Raw genomic sequence first — 25,020 nt, forward strand, 5'->3', positions numbered from 1 at the left:
GTGAGAGAGAGAATTTTTTCTTTAAAATCATAATTTAAAATTGTTGCGTACATGCTAGAAAGTGCGTAAAGCATAAATGTATAGCATAACCAGTTACCATGAAGAGAAGACCGCATGGCCCCCCTCCAGGTGAAGAAGCCTGGTGCCAGCCCCCAGAGCCCCTCCCCTGCTGCTGTGACAGTCTCTGCTTTTCTCTTTGGTTTTGCCACCTCTGTATGCGCCCCTAAACAGCGTATTTCGTTTCGTCTGGTTTTGAACGTTTTCTAAACGAAGTCCTAGGATGTGTCATTTTATATTTTGCTTCTCTTTAACATCAGTTTTGACGTGTGTCCGCGTGTGGCTGTGGGTCGTTCATCTCGCTGTTGTGTCCTCTTCCGTGGAGCCGGTAGATCTCAGGTCAGTGTCCGTCTGCGGCGGACAGGCGTTTGCCTGGTTTCCAGTCTCGGGCCGATTCAGGCTGTGCTGCGCCAGCCTTCCCGTGCCTGTCCATGGGGCGCAGCTGCTCGGGTGTGTGCCCGGGAGAGCGCTGCCAGGTCCCGAGGCCGCGTCTTCTCCCCCACTGGCTGCTGCCTTCTCCTCCAGCGCAGGGGAGCCAAGGAGCGTTCTGGAGAAGAGCAAGGGCAGCATGGTGTGTGGCGTGCTGCATTTCTGGTATTTTTAAAAAACGTGTAAGCATGTGTGCACACACACGCACGCATGCATGGGCTCTCTCCAAAAGGAAACAGAAGCACCTGTAGTGGAGGTCGCCCCCAGGGCTGAGCTGGGGGAGGGGAGGAGGCGCCTTCCTGGCACCGCTTACCCTTGGTGCCGCTGGCTTTTGAACCGTGTGCCCGTGTTAGAGAGACAGAGCCCGAGACGGAGAGAAGGAGAGGAAAGGAAGGGGCAGACGGAGCCCAAAGGTGGGAGAATGTGAGCAGTGGAGGGTGTGAGTGATGGTTTTATGAGGGTTCATTGGCTTAGTCTCTATTTTGGGGTGTTTTAAAAGTTTTATAGTAAAACAAAGGTCCATTCCAGTATGAGAGGAGCTTAGACCGACCTCTCCTTGCCCATGAGGCCTGTCCCCAGGCAGACCCCTTGTTTCCAGAGACTTCTGGAGGAGGGGTCCCCCCCCAACCCCCGCCTGCCTCTCCCAGGCCCTCCCCCTGGACCTAGTTTCCCAGGCCGGCCAGAACTGCCCGGGCCTGACCTCCTCCCCCAGCAGAACCCAAACCAGCCTGTCCGGTTTGGGGAGCCCGCCCCACTTGGCTCTTCTCTGGGCAGCTGCCTGACAGGTGCTCCACCCTGGTGGGGGAGGGGGTGGCCCGGGATCGGGGACTTGTGGAGTCCCCTAGACCTGCCCCACTGGGGCCCTGGCATGGTGGGCAGGTGGCGGACAGGAGGCGTGTGGGTGAGATTTCCAGGCCCTGGGGCCAGTGCAGGCCTCCTGCTCCAAGTGGTAAAGTCCTTGGAGAGTTGGCTACTGTAGGAGCGGCTGCAGGCGCCAGAGCAGGGAGTGGGAAGGACAAGACGTCTCTGTCCACCTGCCCGCCTGGGCCACTCGCTCACTAGGCGCCTGCCCTGGGCCTGGCCACCTGTGCGAATCCGGTCCCTGCTGCTCACAGGATCCCCCCTCCAGTGGGGGAGCAGTCCTACTTGGGTGTCAGCCCCCAGGACAGGGAATTTTGTCTGGTTTGTCCACTGCTGAGTTCTCAGGGCCTCCAACAGGCCTGCCTGGGGTGTGCCAAGAGCTCAGCCAATGTGTGAACCGGTGGGGTAGACAGACGTGTCAGAGACAGTGACAGCCTGGAGGGGGCAACGCTGGGAGGGAGCCCAGAGGAGGGACCTGACCCAGCCTGGGGGTGAGGGAGGCTTCCTGCAGGAGGAGGTGCCTGAGGTAGGGCCCGAAGGGTGGACAGGAATGAAGCAGGCAGCCCCACCCCCTGCCCCCCCGAGCCAGTCGTTGGGGGACAGACAGACAATCATGCAAGAACCAGTTTCACCTGGGGAGCTCTGGCCTGGGCCAGCCAAGGCTCTGCAGAGGAAGTGAGGTCTGAAGGGGGAGGAGGTGTGAGGCTGAGATGCGTGGGGCCGGCATAGCCCATTCTGGATTCCCCCTCTGAGCATCTGTTTCTCCTGTTCTGGAATGGGGGTTCTGAGCAAGCCAGCCTCATGCGCAGGCACTGGGACGGATGGCCTGCCCTCCCTGCTGGGTGCCTTGGGCAAGTCACTCAGCCTCTCTGGGCCTGTTTACTCCCTTGTAAAATGGTCCTGATAAAGTCCCTGTCCGTTTAGGGCAGTAGTGACGTAAAGCGACTTCATGCGTGTCCATGCTGAGAGCAGGGTCTGGCCCGGAGTAAGTTCTCCGGAAAGTTCAGCCACTTATGTTCTGAAGGGTTAGAGCATCCTGATCAGACAGATCCAGCGAGGCATTCCGAAGGCCCAGCCCTCCCCACCTTTCTCTCTCTCCGTTCCTGCCAGCCACAGCCCCCAGCCCTGCTCCCACGCCTAGAGATGGCAACGTGGGGGTTCACCGTGATCTCCCCACGTCCTGCCCCTCCCTGGTTAGGCTGCAGGTCTCAGGTTTGTCCTAATGGGGGAGTGGGGTAGGCCCTCTCAGAGCTCCTACTGGGATCACAGCCTGGGCGTGGGAGAGAGGGCACTGCAGCCAGCCCCAGGTCTCCAGCCACCCTTCCATGTCACAGTCCACCCACCCCCCGCCCGGGCTGCCCCACCAGCCGCCCAGCCAGCGGCTCCCAGGCCCTCAGCCCCGTGCTGTGTGGCCTCCCTGGCCCCAGGCCCCTAGCCTGGCACGGGGAGTGAGGTGGGAGTGTGCGTGTGCGTGTGCGTGTGCGTGTGGGGTCTGACCCTGCTGAAGCAAGGGCTGTGGTTGGGGTCCCCTGCTCCTGTGTCCCTGCCCCTCCCTCTGCGGGGCGGTGTGGGCTGTGTGGCCCCGCCTCCCTCCAGCCCTCCGCCCTCTGCCCCGGAGGGCTGGAGCCACAGCTGAGCTCGACTCTTGCCAGGGCAGGGCCGCGTCACCGCCCGCTGCCAGGGAGGCTGGGGCGCACAGCCCGGCCGGCTCTCCTCGGTGGGCGCCCGCATCAAGGGCCCAGGGAGTGCCTTGGTCCCCGCTCCCTGCTCTGCCGGCTGGCAGCCTCTTGTCCCCTGGCCCGCCCCCCTGAGGGTGGTCCGGGACCGAGGGAAGAGGATGGCCGAGGTGAGCTGGCCCGGGCCTCAGGCGGAGGGGAGGGGAGGGGAGGGCAGTCCTGCCTCCTGGCCACCAGAGCCACTGGAGCCAGTGTAAGCAGTGTGCTCCAGGGGCCACACCTTGCTTGGGGCCGGGGCGGGGCACTGTGTTTCCGTGTGTCATGGTGACAGGTGTCTGTCTGCTGGGCCTTACACGTGTCTCTGCACGGGTCCCTGAGCATCCCAGTGGAGCACGTTCCTGGTTCTGGTGGGCGTGGGGGCGGTTCTCAAGGGTCTGCCTCACTGGTCACTCTAGTGACCCTGGAGGTGGCTGTGGGTGTGCCTGGGTCTGTCAGGGGTCTCATTACCTACTGTTTGTGGATCTGGGGTTGTGCAGATCTTGTGGTCTACCTCTGTGTCTCGGGGTGTACTCCTGGGCGTGTCTGGGGTCCTGGGGTACACCTTTCTCAGTCAGTCCGGCAGTCATGGGGCGTCTGTGGGATCGTGTGTGTGCACACATGTGCCTCTGTTTCCAGGGGGTAGCTGAGGTCTGTATAGTGTGTGTCATCGGTGTGTGTCTGTGGGTCTCTCTCTGGAGCTCCTGCATCTCTAGGGGTGTGGGGGTCTTTACAGTGTTTGTGGAGGGGGTCCTGGGTCTGTGGCTTCCTCAGGGACACAGCCGTGGGCTGTCCGATGGTCCTGGCCCTGCATTCTGCGAGCTTCCTCTGAGCTAGGCCCCTCTCTCAGCTGCTTCTCCCACATTCTCCCGCTGATGCCTCCCAGCTCCTCCGCACGCTCTGCGGGGCCTGTGCTCCAGAGGCGGGAACGAGGCTCAGGGCGGGATGCCCCTTCCTCTGTCAGCTGCTGCCAGGGTGCCCAGGTTCTGTGGGGTTGGGGGGCTGCCGCCGTCTCTTGCTACTCAGGGGGTTTTCTGAGGGACCGCTGTGTGTGTTCCTGTGCGTCTCTGGTTATGTGGCTGGGTGTCCACGCGCTGTCTACGTCGTGGTCCCTGCAGACAGCCTGTGCACTGTGGAGTGTTGTCTCGTGCTTGTGTGTCTGGGGCTCTTGTGTATGTGTTACTGCATGTCGCTGTGCTCCTTGCTAGGTTTCAGATCCGTGGATGAGAGGGCAGTGTGTGTTGTGGGCTTGGTTGCTGTGTAGTGTGTCTCCCAGTGTCTGCATGTAGTTGTGTGTGTGTGTGTGTGTGTGTGTCTGTCTGTCTGTCTGTCTGTCTAGTGGGCAGTTGCATGGCCTGGAGGGCTTGGGTTCCAGGGGACTTGGGAGGGGTTCAGATCCTATTTTCTGCCTGGTACCCCCTCCCGCCCTGCCGCGGGAAGGAATGAATGAAGTCTACTCCGATTTCCCAGTCCCTCTGGGCTCACCCACACTCTCAGGTTTGCGTGGCCTCCATGCCCACCCTGGGCGCCTCTGGGGGGGAGCGACACCAACAGTGCCCTTTGTGTCGGGGCCCTGCTGTGCCGGCCAGGTGGGGAGGGGGCACCCAAGCCTGGGGAGCCGCCTGGCCTCCCTGGGGGCTCTGAGCAGTGGCCTGGCCCAGCTGGTAAAGGAAGCAGCATCTCTTCATTCAGCCACACACTCTGTGCTGTGCCCCTCCCCGGGCTGAGGACGCAGCGTGGCTGAGATGGCCCCAGGCCCTGTCCTCTCCAGGGCTCCCAGTCCAGCAGGAGGGGCAGACTTCTCCTCAGACTGTGGCAGCCCATTGTGCTCCCCCGTCCCAGCCCCGGAGAAAGGAAGACTCAACAGACAATTTTCCTCTGGCCAGGAGAAGACTGGGCCGGACATCCTATTTCATTTATTTGTTGCCTCCTTTATTCATTCATTCAGCAGCAGCAACAACAACGGCCATAATAATAACAGCAATAACCTGTAATAAGGACCCGCTGGGCACCAGGCACTGTTCTAAATGCTTTGCAACATGTCATCTCATTCGATCATCCGGACATTCGCAGGAGACAGGGACTACTATTACCCCCAGTTTGCACATGAGGCCGCTGAGGCCCAGAGAGGTTGAGTCACTTGCTCAGAGGCACACAGCTCGAAAGTGGTGGAGCTGGAGCCTGAGCCTGGGCAGTCTGCTCTTAGCCACCAGCTGCCTGCTGAGTCCTCGTCCTGGCAGAGTCTGTGCCAAGGCCTGGCCGGGGGAGGATGGCGCTGTGTCTGGCCGGAACGACCCCACGCCCTGCTGCCCAAGGCCAGGGTGAGCCCCGGCCCTGTGTGTTTTTATAAGATTTCACCCATAAATGGTAGGGACTCATGGATTTCCGGCAGCATCCCCTGCTGTATAATTTGTCTCTTGCCTGTAACTAAAATAGGCTGCCACTGCCTCAAATTTCCAGCCCGGGCCGCGTGGCTGGGTGGCCCTCCCCGTGGTGGGCAGGGCTGGGGTGGGCTCACAGTGGGGCCCCTCTTGTAATTGGAACACACACCGGGTTATTCACTCAGTCGCCAGGTTGCGTCTCCAAAGACTTGGGCCCTAGTTCCTTCTCGGGTGTCGGGGTCAGACTTCCAGGCAGTGTGGGACGGGCCTCGGGGACTCTGTCTGTCCTCTGGCCCCACCACCTCGCCTCCTCAGGTGGCATCACTGTTCCCACTGTGTGCCTGGCCCTGCTTTAGATGCAGGGACACAGCACGAACAAGACAGACAAGGCCCCTGCTCTCCGGGAGCCGATACTCCACTGGGGAAGGGAAGGAGGGGGCCTGACGGTAAGCAGGTGTATGTGTGGAGAGCTATAAAGCAGGGGCGCAGATTTTCTCAGGGGGTCAGGGAAGGCCTCTCTGAGGAGGTTTTATTTGCACTAAGATCCGAATATCAAAAAAGGGTGAGCCATGTGGCTCTGGGTAGCGGGAACAGTAGGTGCAAAGGTCCTGAGGCTGGAACAAGACTGACGTGTCCAAGACTAAAAGGAGGAGGCCAGCGTTGGTTGGAGTGAAGTGCGGGGAGGTGATGAGTCCCGAGGTGGCAGGGCCTTGTTAGGTCACAGCGGCAGTGGAATTGTCTCTGCCCTTGCTCTTGTCCCGTAAACCTCTGGGTCCGTTATCTGGAGTGGAGGCCCTGGCTGGGGCCGGGGCTGCTGGAAAGCAGGAGGCTGATGGGGCATCAAAAGGCCTTCTCTGTGGGTCAGAGTGGACGCATTTGTGATGGCCCTGGACGGCCCTGGGCAGTGACTTCCCTCTGGGCCTCAGTTTCCTGGTTTGGGAAACAGGAAGGAAGAGGACTCTCCACCCACCCACTCACCCAGGAACTGTTCAGAGGGTTCAGTGTGGCCTGGTCTGCAAGCCAGAGTCAGCGCTGGAAACGTGTGCACGTCCCCTCCATCCACTTGGCCACCGCGAAGGGGCGACTTCTAGGCGCTGGGACCCAGCCGTGACCAGCTGAGCCGTGGTTCCCGATCTGAGCGGCCGACTTAGCGGGAGACAACCATAGACGTGCTCAGAACTATCTGACACGTTAGGCGAGGCTGCGGGCCGGGAGAGGGTGGACCGAGTCCAGAATGTGCCAGGCGCTCGCTGGGGGCTCGGTGATGGGCAAGACCAGACCAGGCCCCCGCCCCCGCTCCAGCCGGTACGAGAGGTGGTGCGGGCCCTCGCGAGTCCTGCCCTCTCGACCTTACAGCATGCCCAGGACCTGCCCGTTTCTTCCGCCTCCACAGGCCCCACGTGGTCCCGTCCACCCTCGTCTCCTGCTGGACCGTCTCATCCTGCCCCTGAGTCTGTGCCCACAGGCGGCCGGAGGGAACCTGTGAACACCTGAGTTGGGCCCCATCCCTTCCTGCTCAGAACCTTCCCGTGGCTCCGTCTCACTCAGGTGGAAGCCCGCATCCTTCCCGTGGCCCACAAGGGCCCACACGATCTGCCTCCTCTTCACCAGTCGGCCTCCTCTCTGCTCTGTGACCACATCCAGCATGTTCCCGCCTCAGGACATTTGCACCGGCTGTTCCCACTGCCTGGGCGCTCTTCCTCCAGGTACCCGCGTGGCTCCCTCTCCCCTCCCCACTCAGGTCCCTGCTCAAGTGTCACCTTCTCAGTGAGGCCCTCCCTGACCCATTCATTGAAAATTCCAACCCCCCCTACCCTCAACACTCCTGATCCCTGCCTTATTTCTCTCCTCAGCCTCATCATCTTACTTCCTCTGTTTTTCTGATCTCGTTTATTGGCTGTCTCCTTGCCCCTAGAATGTGAGCTCTGCGAAGGCTGGGGTGTTTCTGGCTGTTCTGGCCCTGGGCCTGGCAGGGATCAGCCCTCCGTGGCCATCAATAATTGGGTGGGTGGGTGGGTGTAATGGGGTCGTTTGTGGGCAGAGTAGATGTTTGCCAAGGAGGGGGCTCGGGGACATGTCAGTTCCAGAGCTTGAGGCGGGGTCTGGGGACAGGTGCCTGAGGGTTCCTTGGAGGAAGCAGGCTCAGGGTGGGAGGCCTGAAGAGAGATTTGGGTGGGACGAGTGGGGGCTGTGCAGGTGAGCAGCAAAAGCTGAGCACAGCTGTGTTGGGGGGGGGCGGTAAGGGGGGCGGTGAGGAGCCTGCTGTGGGCCAGGTGGTAGGCCGGACTCCCCCTCCGTTGTCAGAGCACAGCCCAGGGAGGTAGGGGGTAAACTGAGGCAGGGAAGGGCTTCCGGGAGCTGGTAGGTAAAGATCCTGGCAGGAGCGTGAGTGGGAGCCGGTGGTGGAAGCGTGGTGGGCAGGCTGGGGGTGGCGAGCACTCCTTCACCTCCCCTTCCTGATTGCGGGTTTCCTTCTGGTGGGTGTGAAGGGATAGCTGTGCCCCTGCCACGTCCTCCACTCTGCCCCTGGGCCCCGCGTCTGGCTGGGTCAGCTCCCTCCTCTGTCCACTGCAGGGAGCAGCTCTATTCTGGGGGGCGGGGGCAGCAGGGGGCCGGACTTTTACACACACACAGACACGCACACACGGCTTTGTCACACGGATGGGTCTTTCTCTCGCCCTGGGCTGATTTCCTTGGTGGGGGGAGTTGGGGGGGGCAATTTTCTTCTCATGAGGGGTCAGAGGGTAGAACAAGTCAGTGCAAGAGGTGACTGGATAATGTGAGGCTTCTGCTAGGACAGATTGGAAACTGCCTGTCCCATGTGCTGAATAATTCAAAGGCTTTCTTTTTAATTGAAATCAACATTTTAGAGTAGGATGCAAAATGTGCACGGGTATTTGGATCAAACGCTGGGCTTCAGAGTTGTCTGTGCGCTGGCCGGTGGCCATGGGCTGCACGCGCTCCCCTATTCCATCTCTCTGGGGTTGCTGGTTCACCCCCTGCCTCTGGGTTCCCAGTGTTCCTCTGCCAGTTTCACAAGTCCTGCCCGGCCGTCTTGGCGTCTGAGCGGGGGTCGTGTAGCGGGTGCAGATGAATCGGTTCGCTCACCCAGTGTTCCTTGAGTGCCTGCTTGGGGCCGGGCAGTGTGGTAGGCACTGGGGTACAGGGGAGCAAGAGGGAGGCCCGGCCCTGCCCCTGTGGAGCTGGCGTTCTCATGGGAGAGGACGACACTCAAGAATTACACACACACGGTGTATGTGTAAGTGCATTGAGGAAAAATACAGCCAGGAGAGGGGCATCGAGGGTGACAGGGCAGGAACAGGGTCGTTCGAGCACAGGCGAGGGTGGAGGAAAAGAGGGGGGAGGGAGCCACGTGCAGATCAGCGAGAAGACGGTTCCAGCAGGTGGAGTGGACAGCCAGTGCAGAGGCCCTGAGGCGGGACGTGTCTGGGGTTTGAAGAACAGCGAGGAGGCCCGTGTGACTGGGGCGGAGTGAGCGAGGGGCGTGTGGGAGGGGAGGAGGGCAGAGAGGTGATGGGCAGACCGCACACGGCCCATGGGCCACGGCGAGGAGTCTGGGGGCCAGCAAAGGGATTAAGGATGTCGACTCTGTAGCCGATTGGACCGTCTTCCAGGCCCAGCTCTGCCTGGCGACCTTAGCGAGAGATTTCACCTTTGTGTGCCTCAGTTTCCACACCTGCACGATGGGGATGAGAAGAGCTGTTCTGCTGAGGTCGTGGGTGTCACTGAGCTTGGCGTTGGCATCTGCGCAGGCGCGGGGTCCCCTCCTGGTGGTAGGGGGGGTAAGTCCTGGGGCAGAGCTTCCGGAAGCCGCCTGTGGTGGCAGGGACTGGTGTTTGGACATCTTCTCCGCTGCAGAGTGTCGTGCCAGAGGCCTGTGGAAAAGGTGGGCGAGGAGCCACTTCGTGCTGCCTCCCGCTACCCCTGGGGGCAGAGCAGGTCAGGCCGGAGGTCGGGACCCTCAGCACCAGGAGAGGAAGAACAGGGTCTTGGTGCAGACAGAGAGGCTGGGGAGGGAGAGAGGAACCGAGGCCGGGGCCAGCCTTGGAGATGATGGTGGTGATAATAATAATGACAAAAGCAATATCAGTGCCGCAGCCCACCAGGACGGGGCAGGCCGGTAAGAGCCCAGACTTTGGTCCCCGACTGCCCAGGTTCAAATCCTGGGGGCCCTGGACAAGGGGTTCCCCTCTCTGAGCCTCAGTCTCCCCACCTGTGAGTTGGGGTGATGAGAGTACCTGTCTCCCAGCCTGGTCGTGAGGACGGACTGGGATTCGACACCGAGGGCCCTGAGCGGGCCCAGCACACGGGAATCTCTGAAGACGCAGCTGCTGTTCCTTAAGGGAGCTGGCGGGGCGGGGCTCTGGGTTAGATGGGCCTGGGGTCTCACGTCCACTCTGCTACCAAGCTGTGTGACCTGGGCAAGCGGGCTGCCTCTCTGTGCCTCGTTTTCCTTGTCTGTAACACGAGGCTCGTAGTGGCCCTTCCTCCGGGGTCAGGTGCGCCGATCAAGCGAGGGGCTCTGGGTAGCGCGCTTGGAAGAGAGGCCGGCACACGGTGGGTGCTCGGTGAGTGTGGGCTGCTCCTGTGATGCTGACTGACTGACTGAGCACCTGCTGGCCGTGTGCGGCTGCCCTGGGGCCAGGCCGGCAGTGCCCTGTTCTCTGTGGCTCCTCGTAAGAAGTCCAGGAGCTGGTCCTGTCATCGCCCTCTGTGAACAGAGGAGGAAACTAGGCACAGAGCGGCTGAGCTGTGGCCCAGGGCCGCAGTGAGCTCCTGGGGTGGGGTGGCTCGTCCCACCTCACGGGTACAGGCAGCGAGGTGGCACAGCGCGGAGCTGCAGAGCCAGGGTTTGGGGCCCTGGGCCGTCTGAGTCCCGAGTTCCCAGGACCCCCTGCTCTGGCGCAGGCCCCTACCTTTACGTAGCCACTCCCGTCCCTCCCCTTCTGAGCCCCCTGGGGTCAGGGCTGGGGGTTTGGTGGGAAGGGCAGGCCCGGAGGGGGAGCCAGCAGTGCTGGGAGCTGCCCAGGGTGGGCCCCCGCCTGGTCATTATAAACACGGGCAGTTCCTCTGTTTGTCCTGCGCTCCGTGTGGTGCCTAGAGGGAAGGGGTGGCCCCGGCAAAGATCCGGAGGTGTGCCCCTCCACCCCCTTCCTCTGCAGGGTCCCCCGGGGCCGGTGCCGGGGCTGGGGCTGGGGCTGGGGCTGGCTGCAGTGAGCACAGGCGCCTTGGGCGTCTATGGGTCAGGGTGCTGAGTCGGCTGGCCCATCTTCCAGGCTGCCTGCGGCCCACCCCATCTTGACCCTGAGCGCCTCCCACCTGGGGTCTGCCCCGCCCTCTGCTGGCTTTAGTGAGGGTCACGTGGCTGATCCTGTCCTGCAGAGGCCTGAGCTGACTTGGTGCCCCCAGGCTGGAGGCTGGGGGTGGAGGATGGGCAGGGCAAAGAGTGAGAGAGGCTGGGCCTGGGGCCGCACGGGGGCACGTCTGGGAGACAGTGGAGGTGATAGGACAGGGTGAAGACCTGGGGCGGCAGAGCAGGGAAGGTGGGGGAGGGTCGGGTGCAGGGACAAGGCTAGGAGCTGGAACTGGAAAGACGGAGCTGAGGCCAGAGAAGCCTCTGGAGAGAGAACAGGGTGGGTCAGGGCCACGGTGGGTGGGCAGGGAGGGAAGTCCGGGAGGGAGGGATGGACCGTGTTCAGGGGGCTGGGATGGCGGCTCCTGGCTTGGTTGGGGTCAGAGAAGGGGCTGAGGCAGAGGCAAAGGGGCCTGGTCCTGGCCAGGGCTGTCCCACCCCACATCCAGGCGGGGGGCGGGGGGCCAGAGCAAGCAGGGAAACTGGGCCGCTGGGGGAGCCTGGCCAGACCTGGCTCTGGCCACCTGCTGGCCAGGAGGCCTGGACCAGTTGAAACAGGTTGGCTGCTGGGTCCCCACCCACCTCCCACTGGGCTCCCACTGCTAAACCGGTTCTCCTGGATGGCTGCCCACGATGGTCCTCCCTCTGGGCCAGGGGCGGTGGCCTGTCCTCACCTCACAGAGCTGCTCCCACAGGAAAGGAGCCGGGAGGGGAGCCAGGGGCTGGAGGGGCCACGTCTTGGACACGCTGTGAGCATCCTCACTGGGTCACACACTTACTGAGCCTGAGCCGACCCTGGGCCAGGCGCTGGGGAGCCAGCCATGAGCCACACAAAAGTCCCCACCAGTGCGTCTCCCCTCGTCCCGTGGGTCTCAGCTCACAGGGCCCCTCTTCTGGGGAGCCTCCCCTAAACCCTACCCTGCTGTCCCTCCAGGCTGTCTGCGCTCCCTGACCCCAGCCTCAGCCACTCTAGGCTGACAGAGGCTGTCTGGGTCACCGCTGTGCCCCTATGAGTTATTAATGAATGAATGAATGAACAAATGAATGAACCAACGAATGAACTGGCGAATGGCCTTTTCTTCCCATTTTGCAGATGAGTAACCCGAAGCCCCAAGAGGAGACCTCGCCTGCCCAAAGGCACTTCTAGCACAGCCAGCATCAAACCAGGTCTGTGGGACAGGGGGACAGGACCTGGGGCCCTCGAGCTCAGACTCTGCTCGGGGTGATCCTGATCATTGGCGTGGCACACGTGGTTGATCAAGGCACAGAGAGGTTAAGTCACTTGCCCAAGGTCGCATGTCATAAGTGGCAGAGAAGTTTGCACTCTGGCCGTCTGGCTGCCCTCCCATCCCTTCTCTGGTCTCCCTGTGGGACACCACCGTCAGTGCGTCCCCACTCCGGCCCCTGTGGCTTCTAGACCAGCTTCTGTTGAGTGTGCACTGTCCTGGTGCTGTCCTGAGTCCCGACTGGAGCACAGACCCCAAAGACGGGGCCTGCTTTGTCTGTTAGTGTCTGTTCTGAAGTGGATCCTTCCGCACTGCATGGTCTTGCTGAGGACCGTCCCTCCTCTGACCCTCAGTCTCCGCATCTATAAAGTGGGAGTGTCGAATGAGGCTGCTTGGGGTCGTGCATAGGACAGGGGCTCAGGAACTGTTTGTTGAACGAGTAACCGAGGGGATGTGGCGTTCCTAGCCCAGAGTCCGGGCTGCAAAGGCAGGGCTGGTTGTGGCCAGGACTTTGGTCACCGAGTGCACATGGGGCACCAGGCTGTGTGCTGGGCAGGGGGTGGGACACAGGGGAACTGGGCAGCTGAGACCCGGGACACTGACTTCTAGTGATGGGGTGCAGACGCTGAGCTAGTGAACACAAGAACCAACAGCAGAATTTTCAGAAGTAAACGTACCATGAAGTGATGTGATGGAAGGACAGTGGGGCATGGGGGCCCTTTTACTTGTGTGATCAGGAAAGGATTCACCAACGACTCTGAGACCTAAAGGAGGGGAATCCCTCCACTCACATGGGTGGATACTGGGGAAGGGTGTTCCACACAGAGGGAACAGCTGGTGCAAAGACCCTGGGGTTTGAAAGCCAACGTGAGCGAGGGGGAGATGAAGCAGAGAGATGATGGGGACAGGTCGTGTAGGGTGGGCCACGGGGAGGACTCGGCTTTTCCCTGAGTGAGATGGAGCCACGGGAAGGCTCTGAGCGGGGGAGGGACCTGACTCGGGTGTTCACGGGGTCCCTTGGGCTGCACATGGGGGACAGACTGTGGAGGGGTGGGGGCGGGGAGACAAGGATAGACAGCACCAGGGCAGGGCCAGAGGAGTGGGGAGACATGGGCAGATCCTGGTGAGCGGCCCCCTCCACAGGCCGTAGGAGCCCAAGTCTGCGCCCCCAGGGCGCTGACAGCCTCGGCGCCATGTTCGGGAAGAAGAAGAAGCGGGTTGAGATCTCGGCGCCGTCCAACTTCGAGCACCGCGTGCACACGGGCTTCGACCAGCACGAGCAGAAGTTCACGGGGCTGCCCCGCCAGTGGCAGAGCCTGATCGAGGAGTCGGCCCGCCGGCCCAAGCCCCTCATTGACCCCGCCTGCATCACCTCCATCCAGCCCGGGGCCCCCAAGGTATGTCAGTGCCCCCACCGCCTCTCCTGACCCACGCCGACCCCCACCAGGGACCCGAGCGCCTAACCCCACACTTGAGCCTGTGCCAGCACCTCCTCGCTGACCTCCAGACAGAGACACTCCCACCTTCCACCCTAATCCTGCCCCTGACGCTCCCCTTTCCCCCACCTCTTCTCCCACGGACCCCTCACCCTGCCTGACACTGAGCCCTGGTCCTGAGAACCCCACAAGTCCCGTGAGCCCCCCGACAGCTCCCACACAGCCTCCAACTCTAGCCCCTCTCCTGGAGCCTCACACCCCGAGCTCTGCCCCTGCCCCGTGCCCCAGACTTGTTCTTGGGCCTCACGGAGCTCCCCGTGCGGGGGGAGGGACAGCCCTTTCCCAGATGCTGACTGCCCCCGGTGGTCAGGCTGGGCTAGGGGAGCCCAGAGGAGGCCCCTGACCCAGGCCCCGGGTCCAGGCCAGCTTCTTGGAGCTGGGGACGCCAGGGCTGAGGGCTGAGGAGGAAGAGTCATGGAGGCCAGTGGCGGGGGCAGAGCTTTTAGTGGAGGAAACGGCCCGTGGGAAGCGTTGGGGGTTTTGGGGTTTGGGGTTATTTTTTTCCTGCCATCTTGAGCATAAGGGCAGAGTAGGGATTTGAGCCGAGGTCAGTTCCCAAGGCCCCTCCTCTCCACCCCTCTCCCGTCTCCGTGGTCCAGGCGCCCAGGCCGGTGGGAGGCCACGCCCGGCTTGGGAAGCCAGTCCTGGAGCTTTGGACTTTATCCCAAGGGCAGTGGGAACCCGGAAGGGCTGCAGGCCAGGGGAACTTGGCCAGGGTTGTTCCGAGGGGTGGAGATGGGTGTGCCAGGCTGCAGGCTCAGCGCCCGGGGGCAGGCCTGCGGCTGACTCATCCTCTCCCGGCCCAGCCCAGGCCTGGCGGGGGAAGGCCCGGGGTGGCCAGCAAGGTGGGCGCAGACACAAGTGTGGCCGCTCTCCCACCAGGGTCTCAGTCTGGCGGCCCACTGAGGCGTTCATGCACCATGCAGGGTGCTTTTGAATATTTGAATTCTTTGCCACTGCTTAAAAAAGCGAGACTTCCCATCCAAGTCTGTGTTTCTGGCCTCTCCTGACAAATCGGCTGGAGGCGAGTGGCCGCTGCCTCTGCAGACGGGGCCCTGGCTCTCCCGGGCCCACAGGCCCCACCCGGCCCGCCTCAGTTCCATGCCCTGCCTGGCCCCGGGGCTGCTTGCGTGCTGGCTGTACCCTCACCAGGGCGCCTCCTAAATCCAGCCCTTGCTTGGCCTGCCAGCCATGAGCCCTCACTGGGGCCGTGTCCACCAGGAGGAGGGGCCACCTCGTCTAGATTCACACAAAGGTGCCCCACAGGCTGGCGCTGTCCTGGGACCCCTGTGGGCACTCGTGTTTGCTGAATCTCCCCAGTCCTCCCAGGCCCTCCCCCGACCCCAGGGACTTCTCGACCTCTTATTCCCGCACGGAGTCTGACCAGCGGTCTCCCTTGCTTCCCTGGGCCCCTGGGCAAGGCCAGGCTTCCAGGCTGGCAGCTAAGGCCTAGGAGCAGCAGAGGCAGGGGCGGGCCCCCCAGGGGCACTGCAGGCAGGTTTCACGGGATCAGTGTTTTCTGCACGTTAGAGGCAGTTCTGGCTTCAGGATGTCTGGCAGCATGGGCCCGGGCGCTGCATGCCAGCGATGATAGCAGAGGGCTGGGGGCGCATTCTCTGCTGCCCGCGGCCGCCTCCCAGTCAGCCTCATCACTCATTCACTGGTTCAGCACATGTTTATTAAGCACCTTCTGCATACCAGACGCTATTCTAGGTGCTGAGACGTAACAGAGCAGAAACAGTGGCCGCCCTCACGAACACTGCACTGGGGAGCAGGCGATGGACAGCTGTATGCGTGCTTTGTGTCAGCTGGTTTAAGAGCTCTAGAGAAAAGGAAAGCAGGGAGAGGGGATAGGGATGTCGGGGCGGCATTTTAGACCTTGGTAGTCAGCGATAGCCTCCTCTGAGAAGCTGAGTTTCCAGCAAAGACCTGAAGGAGGGGAGGGAGGAGCCATGGGCACACTTAGGGGAAGATGTTCCAGGCAGAGTGAACAGCCAGTGCAAAGGCCCTGAGGTGGGAGCAGGCCTGGTGTGTTTGAGGAGCAGTGAGGACAGGCCTGTGTGCTGGAGCTGAGTAGGGGGCAAGGGGGACCCTGGAGGCCATGACTCAATACTCGAGGGAAGAGATGGCCATGAGCTGGGTCAGGGTGGTGGCCATGGTGGGTGAAGACTGAGTGGATTCAGGACACTTTACATGGGCATTCGCATTTGCCGTCCCTGCGCCTGGGATCCTCCTGCCCTCTCCCTGGACCCCAACCTCGGCCTCCAGGGGAACAGAGCATGGTTTGGGGGTTAACAACCCTGGCAGGCTGCGGGGGAGAGACGTGCCAAGCTATGCCCTGGCCCCAGCATCCTGTAATTTGCAGTTCTCCGGGGCTGATTATGGGGTGGCATGGCCTCTGCCCTCCTTCCCCTCCACCCCATGGGGCAGGGACCTCCCCCAGCCCGGAGAGCAGGTGAGAGACAGGGAGCTTCTTGGGGCATCCAGCCCGGGGTACGACAGCCTGACCTGTGACTGACGTCGGGGTGCTGGGGGAGGGACTGCAGGGGCTCCCTGGTGCCGCCCCCACCCGCCCCCATCATCACCCCATGGCATTTCTTCATTCCGTCTCTGTCTTGTCTCTATGTGTGCTGTGTTGTCCTGTCCGTGTGTGTCGGATCCACGTCCTGTCTCCCCCTCCTCCTTGCCCGGCCCTCGCCCCGCCATTGCCCCGGACCCCAGACCATCGTGCGGGGCAGCAAAGGCGCCAAGGATGGGGCCCTCACCCTGCTGCTCGACGAGTTTGAGAACATGTCGGTGACACGCTCCAACTCCCTGCGGAGAGACAGCCCGCCGCCACCCGCCCGTGCCCGCCAGGAGAACGGGATGCCCGCGCAGCAGGCTGCCACGGCCAGAGGGGGCCCGGAGAAGGCGGGCGGCCATGGCCGGGTCGCCGGTCGCAGCGAAGGGGGTGGCAGCAGTGGTGACAGGCGGCGGGCGGGGCCGGAGAAGAGGCCCAAGTCTTCCAGGGAGGGCTCAGGGGCCCCGCAGGAGTCTTCCCGGGACAAGCGCCCCCTCTCCGGGCCTGACGTCGGCACCCCCCAGCCTGCCAGTCTGGCCAGTGGGGCGAAAGTGGCAGCTGGCCGGCCCTTTAACACGTACCCGAGGGCTGACACGGACCACCCGTCCCGGGGCACCCAGGTAACCCATCCCCCTGCCCCAGGACCCCCCTATCGTCCCCTGGCCCAAAACTTCCCCAGGGTGCCCCACCTACCAGCTCCACCCCGTGCCCAGCCCGCTGTCTGTCTCCATCCTGACCGCCATGTGTCTGTCCCTCAGCCAGGGCCCCTGTCCTTCTCAGAGGGCAGAGCCGGCCCCCCGGCCCCTCCGCTGACAGCCGCCTCTCTTTTGTGTTTCAGGGGGACCCTCACAACCTGGCCCCCAATGGGCCGTCAGCAGGGAGCCTGGCTGTCCCCCAGTCCTCCTCCTCCTCCCGGCCTCCCACCCGAGCCCGCGGCCCCCCCAGCCCTGGAGTGCTGGGCCCCCACGCTTCTGAGCCCCAGCTGGCCCCTGCAGCCCGCACCGTCGCCGCCCCTGCCGTCCCCCCCGCCCCCGGGCCCCCCGGCCCCCGCTCGCCTCAGCGGGAGCCCCAGCGAGTGTCGCACGAGCAGTTCCGGGCCGCCCTGCAGCTGGTGGTGGACCCTGGGGACCCTCGCTCCTACCTGGACAACTTCATCAAGATCGGCGAGGGCTCCACGGGCATCGTGTGCATTGCCACCGTGCGCAGCTCGGGCCGGCTGGTGGCCGTCAAGAAGATGGACCTGCGCAAGCAGCAGAGGCGCGAGCTGCTCTTCAACGAGGTGGGCCTGCCGTCCCTCCTGTTTCCACTTCAGCTTTCTCCCGTTGCTCCGCCTCCAGGAGGCCCGCTCTGCACCAGGCCTGGTGGAGTGGCGATGGGAGGAGGTCCTTTCAGGCCACGGTTCCCAGGGCTGGCTTCTGGGCCCGTCTTTCCCTGGCTCCTCGCCCCTCCCCAGGCTGTCCCCTCTGTGCTGACAGCACCCACCGTCTCTGTCTCACCCAGCCCTGGCCTCTCCCCGAGCCCCCAGTCCGCGCTCCCTCAGGCCACAGAACCTTGCCCTCTGCATGCCTTCTAGGCCCCTGACATACCCATTGAGTCCCAAACTGTCCCTAAAGCATCTCCTCTGGTTCCCTGTGTCAGAGAGGCCCATCCACCCTGTCTCCAGCCAGACCCTGGGCCCTCCCTGTCCCCCACCCGCAGCCTGTCAGCATCATCCCCACGCAGCCCCATCCTCCCCCACTGGGCCCTGCGTGGCCTCCTCTCTTGGGCAGCCCCCCCCCCCCCCCCGGGCATTCCTCCACACTGCAGACCTGCCTCTGACCCTTGTGGCGCCCCCTGGTGCCCTCAGGTTAAAGGCCTGGCCCCTTTGCCAGGCATTGGAGATGCGGCCCCCACCTAGGCCCTTGGTCGTGGCCCGCCCTGGGCTTTGGCTGTTGGTGGCCTCTGCTGGGGAGCTTGTGACAAAGGCAGACTCCTGGCTCCTTGCCCAGAGGAATCCGTGTTGGGAGCAGCCCCCGGGCTCTGATGCCAGAGTCCCAGGAGGACGTCAGGCCTGGAGGTCTCTCAGCTCCCAGTCTCAGCACTCGGGCTGTGCCCCATCAGCCGTCCGCTGTCCCTCAGTATTACGGGGCTCCAGCTGCACCGCGAGCGTCCGGTTCTCGTGGCCCCTGAACCCCGTGTGCCCGTGTCATCCAGGCTCGGCCACGCTGCCCCTGAAATCCACCCCCTTTGATTCTGACCTCGGCTGATGCCTGCTCATCCTCTGATCTCCACCCTGTGCTTAGCCGCTCTCTTCCCATGTCCTCTCCCAACGCCAGCCTGTCTGTCAGGGCCACGCAGGGACCAGCCCAGGACTGGTCAGAGATCCGGGTCAGAAACTGTGTGTGCAGGGTGGGGAGCACCCCCACATGCCGGCATCTGGCCTCAGGCTGCCTCTGAGGTCTGTCGGCTCTGGCAGTGGGCAGGGGTCCAGGGTGACCCCGATGAGCAAGAGTGACAGGTGGAACCGGGCCTGCGGCGTGGCGGGGCCCGAGCCCAGGCCGGAGAGGGAGGCAGGAGGGCAGTTGGTGGCGAGGGCTGAAGGCAGGGGCTGGCGGTCCTCCCTTCGCCACGCTGACGCGGCCCGCCCCCACACCCAGGTGGTGATCATGAGGGACTACCAGCACGAGAACGTGGTGGAGATGTACAACAGCTACCTGGTCGGGGATGAGCTCTGGGTGGTGATGGAGTTCCTGGAGGGAGGCGCCCTCACCGACATCGTCACCCACACTAGGTACTGCTGGGCAGCTGGAGCCAGCCTGCTGTCTCCCCAGGGTGCACCTGGGTCCCCTTTCCCATGACAGGACTAGTCCCCTCCAGACCCCTGGGGGTGGGGCCATGTCTCAGAGCCAGCAGGGCCGGGTCCCCCTCGATCTTCCAGGGTGGGGCTGTGTCCCCTGCAGATCCCCCAGGGCAGGGCCTTGTCCCCCTCAGGTCCCCAGGGCAGTGGTGTGTCCCCCTCAGACCCCCAGGGCAGTGTTGTATTCTCCTCAATCCCCCAGAGCAGGGCCTTGTCCCCCTCGGGTCCCCAGGGCAGTGGCGTGTCCCCCTAGACCCCCAGGGCGGGGCCCTGTCTGCCCCTGGTGCTTACCCCCGCCCGCGCAGGATGAACGAGGAGCAGATAGCCGCCGTGTGCCTGGCCGTGCTGCAGGCCTTGTCCGTGCTCCACGCGCAGGGTGTCATCCACCGGGACATCAAGAGCGACTCCATCCTGCTGACCCACGACGGCAGGGTGAGGAGGGGGTGGCCCGGGCTCCCTTCTGCTGTTAGGCTCTGAGCCCAGGCCAGTGGCCTGAGGAGCAGGGAGTTGATTGTTGCTCGTGCAGCAGTCCGGAGTCAGGGTCTGGGTCAGCGGGGGGCTCTGTTCGTGCAGTCGTCAGGGGCTCAGGCTGGCGGGGCTCTGCCCTCAGCACGGGGCGCTGTGAGCTATAGTCCAGCCCTGGGCCTGGAGGGGGAGGACGCGCCTGGGCAGCCGGCCACAGCTCTCGGCCACATGCTTCTCCCTCCGCTGAGAACCTGTTTCTAGCTGAGCACTCAGGGGTGGGCTGTGGGCCCCGTCCCATCTCGCATCTTCGGGACTGAAGTTCTGAATCTGAGATCCATGGATGAGCCTCATGGTGCCCAGAACCTGCATTTACGTTCCAAGAGTGGACATGCTGTTCAGTGGGAGGGGTCCCTTGACTGTCACCAAATTCCTGTTCGTGGTTCTCCTGTCCTCCCCCAGGAAAGTTAAGCCAGTCAACGGAGGCGAGGCGGGGGCTCTGTTTCCCTGGGAATCTCAGTTGGGGTCCATGAACACCTAAAGATATCCACAGATGTGTTTGGGGACATCTGTGAGCCTTGTGTGCACACCGTGTGGGGATGCTTTCCTGGGGTGGGAAGATCTGTAATTACCTCAAGAGTCTGAAAGGGGCCCATGGTTCCAAAAGAGGTGTAAATCCTTGGTTCTGGGGACGTGATTTTTGCAGAGGCGGGCCGCGTCCCCTCTACCCCTTGGGCAGTGCTGCGTCCCCCTCACACCTGTCAGCTGAGGACGTGCTGCCTCCAGGGAAGCAGGGGCCCAGGGCATGGGCTTGGGAGCCCACCCCAGTCTCAGCCCCCACCCAGCCTTTGGTACCTGTGGGACTCAGGCCACTTCGCCCCAGAGCCCCGGTGCAGAAGGAAGGCAGATGGAGTGATGTTGAGGAGGTGACACACCTGAGGGCCCTGCCGGGAGGTGGCAAGCTTCTCAGTGCTCTGGCTCTGACCTCTGGGCTGCACAGTGGAGAGCCACTGCATCCGCGGCCAGGGAATTAAAGAGGTGGACACCTCTGCTCACCCTGCCTCTGCCGGCCCCTCTGACCCCGCTGCCCCCGCCCTGCTCCAGGTGAAGCTGTCAGACTTCGGGTTCTGCGCCCAGGTGAGCAAGGAGGTGCCACGGAGGAAGTCACTGGTTGGCACGCCCTACTGGATGGCCCCGGAGCTCATCTCCCGCCTTCCCTACGGGCCAGAGGTGAGCCAGAGGCGGCCCGGTTGTCCCACTGTCACCACCAGTTTACACTGTGACAGTCAGAACAGCCGGAGTGCTGGGGATGAGGTGGGCTCGGTCTGGGAATGGGTCGCCAGGGGCGGTTTGTGGGAGAAGAGGTGGACACGCATCACACGTGCATTACTGGTGGGTGCTAGTTCAGAGCCGGGCCCAGGGCTTGGCAATGGGAACAGAATGCTGAGCAGAACTGGCCATGGCCCTGCCCGACGGCCTGGTGCAGGGGCTACAAACTGGCAGGCTCCTGGCTAGCGTGGTCTGAGGATGCTCTTGGAAGCATTTTAAAAAGAGAGCTGTCTGGCCTGGCCCAGTGGCATAGTGGTTAAGTTCACGCACTCCACTTTGGCAGCCCAGGGTTCACAGGCTCGAATCCCGGGCGTGGACCCCTGCACTACTCATCAAGCCATGCTGTGGCAGCATCCCACATACAAAATAGAGGAGGATGGGCACGGATGTTAGTTCAGAGCAAATCTTCCTCAGCAAAAAACAAAAAAGGCTGAAGATTGGCAGCAGATGTCAGCTCAGGGCCAAGCTCCCTCAAAAAAAATAAACCAATAAATAAATAAAAAGAGACCTCTCACATAAAAGTCTAAATTTACATTCTCTGTTGGAAAACCAAGAGATCGGGCCACGTGGAGGCCAAATTTCTACATGGCAACAGTCAGCAGGCACCGAGGGGCCACCGTGCTTTAGAAAGGGCAGGGGCACCTTCGTCTTGGCCATAGTCCTCACCCATCCCTATTGCCCACACTGACCTGATTCGCTCACTGCTGTGACCTGCCTGGCCCTGAGGATTCCTCCACAGTCAGTCAACAAGACTTGACCCAGTGCCTGGCCATGAGAAAAGCACCCTGGGAAGCTGTCTGGCCGCACACCCAGTGTGGGATAGGTTATGGAGAGACTAAAGAAAGGACCCGGAGACAGTGTATGAGACGTAAGGGTTTACTAGGTCTTACAGGGAATGTCCAGTGGTGGCTGGCTGAATGGAGTTGTGCACCTGCTCGAGTGTCCGTTGGCGGCTGGCTGGACAGAGTTACCGCTACCGTGGGTGGGGAGGAGGTTGCTATTATATAGGCAGGAGGACAGAGATTATGTGCTCACCAAGAGGGCCTGTCCTTGGTATGACCAGCGTTGCCAGGAACAGTAGTTCATGTTACAGGGGCTCTGTGTTCCTTTAAGACGTGGTGTTCTTTGAGTGAGATAAGTGAAGATCTGAGTTGGCCGGGCCCTGATCATTACAAACCCCAGCAGCTGGGCATCCTGCCCAGAAGGACACATGGTTGTTACAGGGCACGTAGGCTGGCACCCCTACAGAACTATGTTGTGGGGGACCTCAGGCTGGAGCGTGGTTATACTAGGAGGGGAGGCTGCTGTGATTCTGAGGGGACATCTCAATCAGGATGCCTGTGAATGGCAAAACCAGCTCAAACAGATTTAGCGTGAGAGTCCCTGGAGCTGTGAAGGTAGGGGGTGACAGGCTTCCAGCCCAGCTGTCCAGGTGCTCTGTCCCTCCCCAGCTCTGATTTTCTCCATGTAGTCTTCACTCAGCCAGGCTCTCTGCTCTGGGAGCAGAGATGACCCTGGCAGCTCTGGGACACGTCTCCCTGCCTTTGAGTGCCACCGTTTTCCTGGATATTTTGGTTAAAGTCTCAGGGTTGACTCTGATCGGCTCAGCTTGGGTCACGTGCCCACCCCTGAGCCAATGACTGTGTCCCAACCCTGCTGACTGGGGAACCTGGTCACAGACCCACCAGACGCTCTGTGGACGCACAGTGAGGGAGGGGCTCCACCAGAGGAACCCGGGGCTGGTCAGCAAGAGAAGGGGGCTGGAAGTTGGGTGGGCAGATCCTCTGAGGGCTCCCTGGGTGAGGGGTGCGTGGGGTCCAGCAGGCTGGGCATCAGAAAGGGTGTTCTGGGCCCAGGGACTCCGGGAGCGAGGAGGCAACTGGGGGTCGTCCCTCCATGGGCTTCCCCCAGCACTGGCCCATCCCTGCCCCCACCGCAGGTGGACATCTGGTCTCTGGGGGTGATGGTGATTGAGATGGTGGACGGGGAGCCCCCCTACTTCAACGAGCCACCCCTCAAAGCCATGAAGATGATTCGGGACAACCTGCCACCCCGACTGAAGAACCTGCACAAGGTGGGCCCGTCGCGGCAGGTGTGAGGGAGACGACGCACAGGCGGGTGGGGCGGCTGGGCGCCAGGCAGCCTCGCACCCAAGCAGTGACTGGAGTGTTGATGGCACCTGGGATGGCGCACCCCCGCCCCCGGCCTCGAGTGTCTGGGTAAACTCGAGTCCCCCGTGCCCTCACCATTCCACAAAGGTTGTGCTTAGGCTGGCCTGGCTGAACAGAGAGCCGGGTCCAGGAGGGGAGCCTTCCTGGTGGCGGGGATCGCCTGGTGAGAAGGGGGTGCCTGCAGGGCCCAGCTGCCACTGGCTCCTTGCTAAACCTCGAAAATGGGGAGAAACGAGCCCTTGGGGCCCTTGGATTCGTTGCGATGCTGGGGCCAAGCTCTGGACAGCTGGGACGTCCCTGGGCATTAGATGACGTCAGTCCGTCTGACAGGAAGAAACCGAGGCCCCACGGCACGTGAGCAGTGGAGCTGGCGCTCAGACCAGAGCCGGGACCCTCTCCTCTGACCCTCTTCCCCGCCCCCACAGGTGTCACCATCTCTGAAGGGCTTCCTGGACCGCCTGCTGGTGCGCGACCCGGCGCAACGGGCCACGGCGGCCGAGCTGCTGAAGCATCCGTTCCTGGCCAAAGCGGGCCCGCCCGCCAGCATCGTGCCCCTCATGCGCCAGAACCGCACCAGATGAGGCCCAGCGCCCGGCCTGAACCAAAGAGCCCCTGGGGTCACCCCCGCCCTGCCGGAGGCCAGCAGGGGGCGCCCCCGCTCCTCCCAGCCCAGGAGACACTCCATGCGGCACCGCCCTCCTGGCTGGGGGTGGGGGTGTGCGGGCCCCACTACTGAACTCTGGTTTGGATTTTGTGACTTTTCAAGAAACACAGGGACTCGTGGGAGCAAGTGAGGCTCCCGGGACCCCCCCACCCTCCAGGACAGGCCCTCCGTGTTTTCCTGTCTCTAGGAAGGACAGGCGGCCCTCCCATCACTGGAAGTCTGCAGTGGGGGCCGCTGGGGGTGGAGAGAACACTATGGAAGAGGTGTGCGTGTGTGTGCGCGCGTGTGCATGCGTACGCCTGTGTGTGTGTGTGTGTGTGTGTGTGTGTGTGTGTATGCGTGCCCGCGTGTGGAAGGTCCAGCTCCTCTGTCCTTCAGCCTGCAGGTGGGTGTCTCTGAGACCCTGCCTAACATACAGCCCCTCCCCCCTGAGCCATTGCGGGGGTCGATCATGAATGTCTGTAGAGTGGCCTTTTCCCTGCCCTGTACCCCCTTTCTGTAGCTGGATGGGGAGACAGGAGTTAGGGCTTCCCACCCACCCCCAGCCTCTGCAGAAAATGACTACTGCACCTGGACAGCCTCCTCTTTTCTAGAAGTCTATTTATATTGTCATTTTATAACACTAGCCCTCGCCCCCACCTGGGGACAGATGGTCCCTGTCCTGCGGGGTGGCACCGGGACAGAACCACTGCTTGAAGAATCAGGTTCCTGCCTCCTTGGTGCAGCCCCACCCTCCCCTCCCTCAAGTTAGTTTTACAATTAAAACGTTTTCTTGTTTCCTGTGGTGTGTGTAGAGGCCCTCCCTGTCCAGGCGGCTTGGGGTGGGCATTTGGGGGAAAGGGTCTGGGATTGAGAGGGAGGCCTGGCTGCCCCAGGATTCAGCCCAGCTTAGGGCAGGGGCCGCATCTGTGGGTGCGTGGCGAGTTCCCGGTCAAAGCAGCTGGTGATGTCCCCGCCGTGGGGGCAGGAGTGGCGCCCCGAAGGCTGGGAAGGAGCCAGTTACCGGGGTCCCTGTGCCGCGGTGACCAGTTTACCAAACCTGCGATTTGCTGGAAACTGTTTTAAAGGATGTTTGTCTTCAGCGTTTTCAGCGGGTGGGAAGTGATCCGTGGTGAGTTGATGTTTGTAAATTGGTCGGCGGGCAGATGGGCCTTTGGGGGATGAGCTGAGGGGGATGGCAGCTGAGTCCTTCCCTCCAGGCCAAGGCCCTGGGGGGCTGAGTGGGGTCTCAGCAGGGATCTGGCAGACATTGAGGTGACAACGCTGCCTCTGCGATCTCGGCTCTGACCACCCCAGGCCAGTGTGGGCTTTGACTGGTGCGCCCTCCCCGGCACCCTGGGAGGTGTCGGGGCAGCAGCAGCCTGGTGGGGACAGGTGGGAGAACGAGGAGTGAAGCCCCTCTCCAGCAGCTTCCAGGCATCCTTGGCACAAGGGCCCTCAGCCTGGTTTGTGGGCGGGAAGT

The 25,020-nt window shown here is 62.6% G+C and overlaps 1 protein-coding gene across 6 annotated transcripts in view; it reads left to right on the plus strand.

Moving 5' to 3' along the window:
* The window catches only part of PAK4 (p21 (RAC1) activated kinase 4), a 45,089-nt gene extending 20,746 nt beyond the window's left edge, over positions 1-24,343 (plus strand). Inside the window, exons 1-12 of one of the 6 annotated variants that reach the window (XM_058529284.1) lie at positions 3,047-3,193; positions 6,834-7,146; positions 11,908-11,981; positions 13,184-13,437; positions 15,902-15,991; positions 16,258-16,716; positions 16,935-17,375; positions 18,733-18,866; positions 19,238-19,364; positions 20,499-20,624; positions 22,663-22,797; positions 23,320-24,343. In XM_058529284.1, coding sequence (XP_058385267.1) covers positions 13,234-13,437; positions 15,902-15,991; positions 16,258-16,716; positions 16,935-17,375; positions 18,733-18,866; positions 19,238-19,364; positions 20,499-20,624; positions 22,663-22,797; positions 23,320-23,475 — 1,872 coding nt within the window. In that variant the 5' untranslated portion in view covers positions 3,047-3,193; positions 6,834-7,146; positions 11,908-11,981; positions 13,184-13,233 and the 3' untranslated portion in view covers positions 23,476-24,343. Of the gene's footprint in view, positions 1-3,046; positions 3,194-6,833; positions 7,147-11,016; positions 11,095-11,907; positions 11,982-13,183; positions 13,438-15,901; positions 15,992-16,257; positions 16,717-16,934; positions 17,376-18,732; positions 18,867-19,237; positions 19,365-20,498; positions 20,625-22,662; positions 22,798-23,319 lie in introns of those variants that run through there. The other 5 variants (XM_058529282.1, XM_058529287.1, XM_058529285.1 and 2 more) reach the window with 5 other exon arrangements.
* The last annotated feature ends 677 nt before the right edge of the window (positions 24,344-25,020 follow it).

This window comes from Diceros bicornis, chromosome 34, assembly GCF_020826845.1.
Source record: "Diceros bicornis minor isolate mBicDic1 chromosome 34, mDicBic1.mat.cur, whole genome shotgun sequence".
In the NCBI taxonomy this organism is placed as follows: Eukaryota; Metazoa; Chordata; class Mammalia; order Perissodactyla; family Rhinocerotidae; genus Diceros; species Diceros bicornis.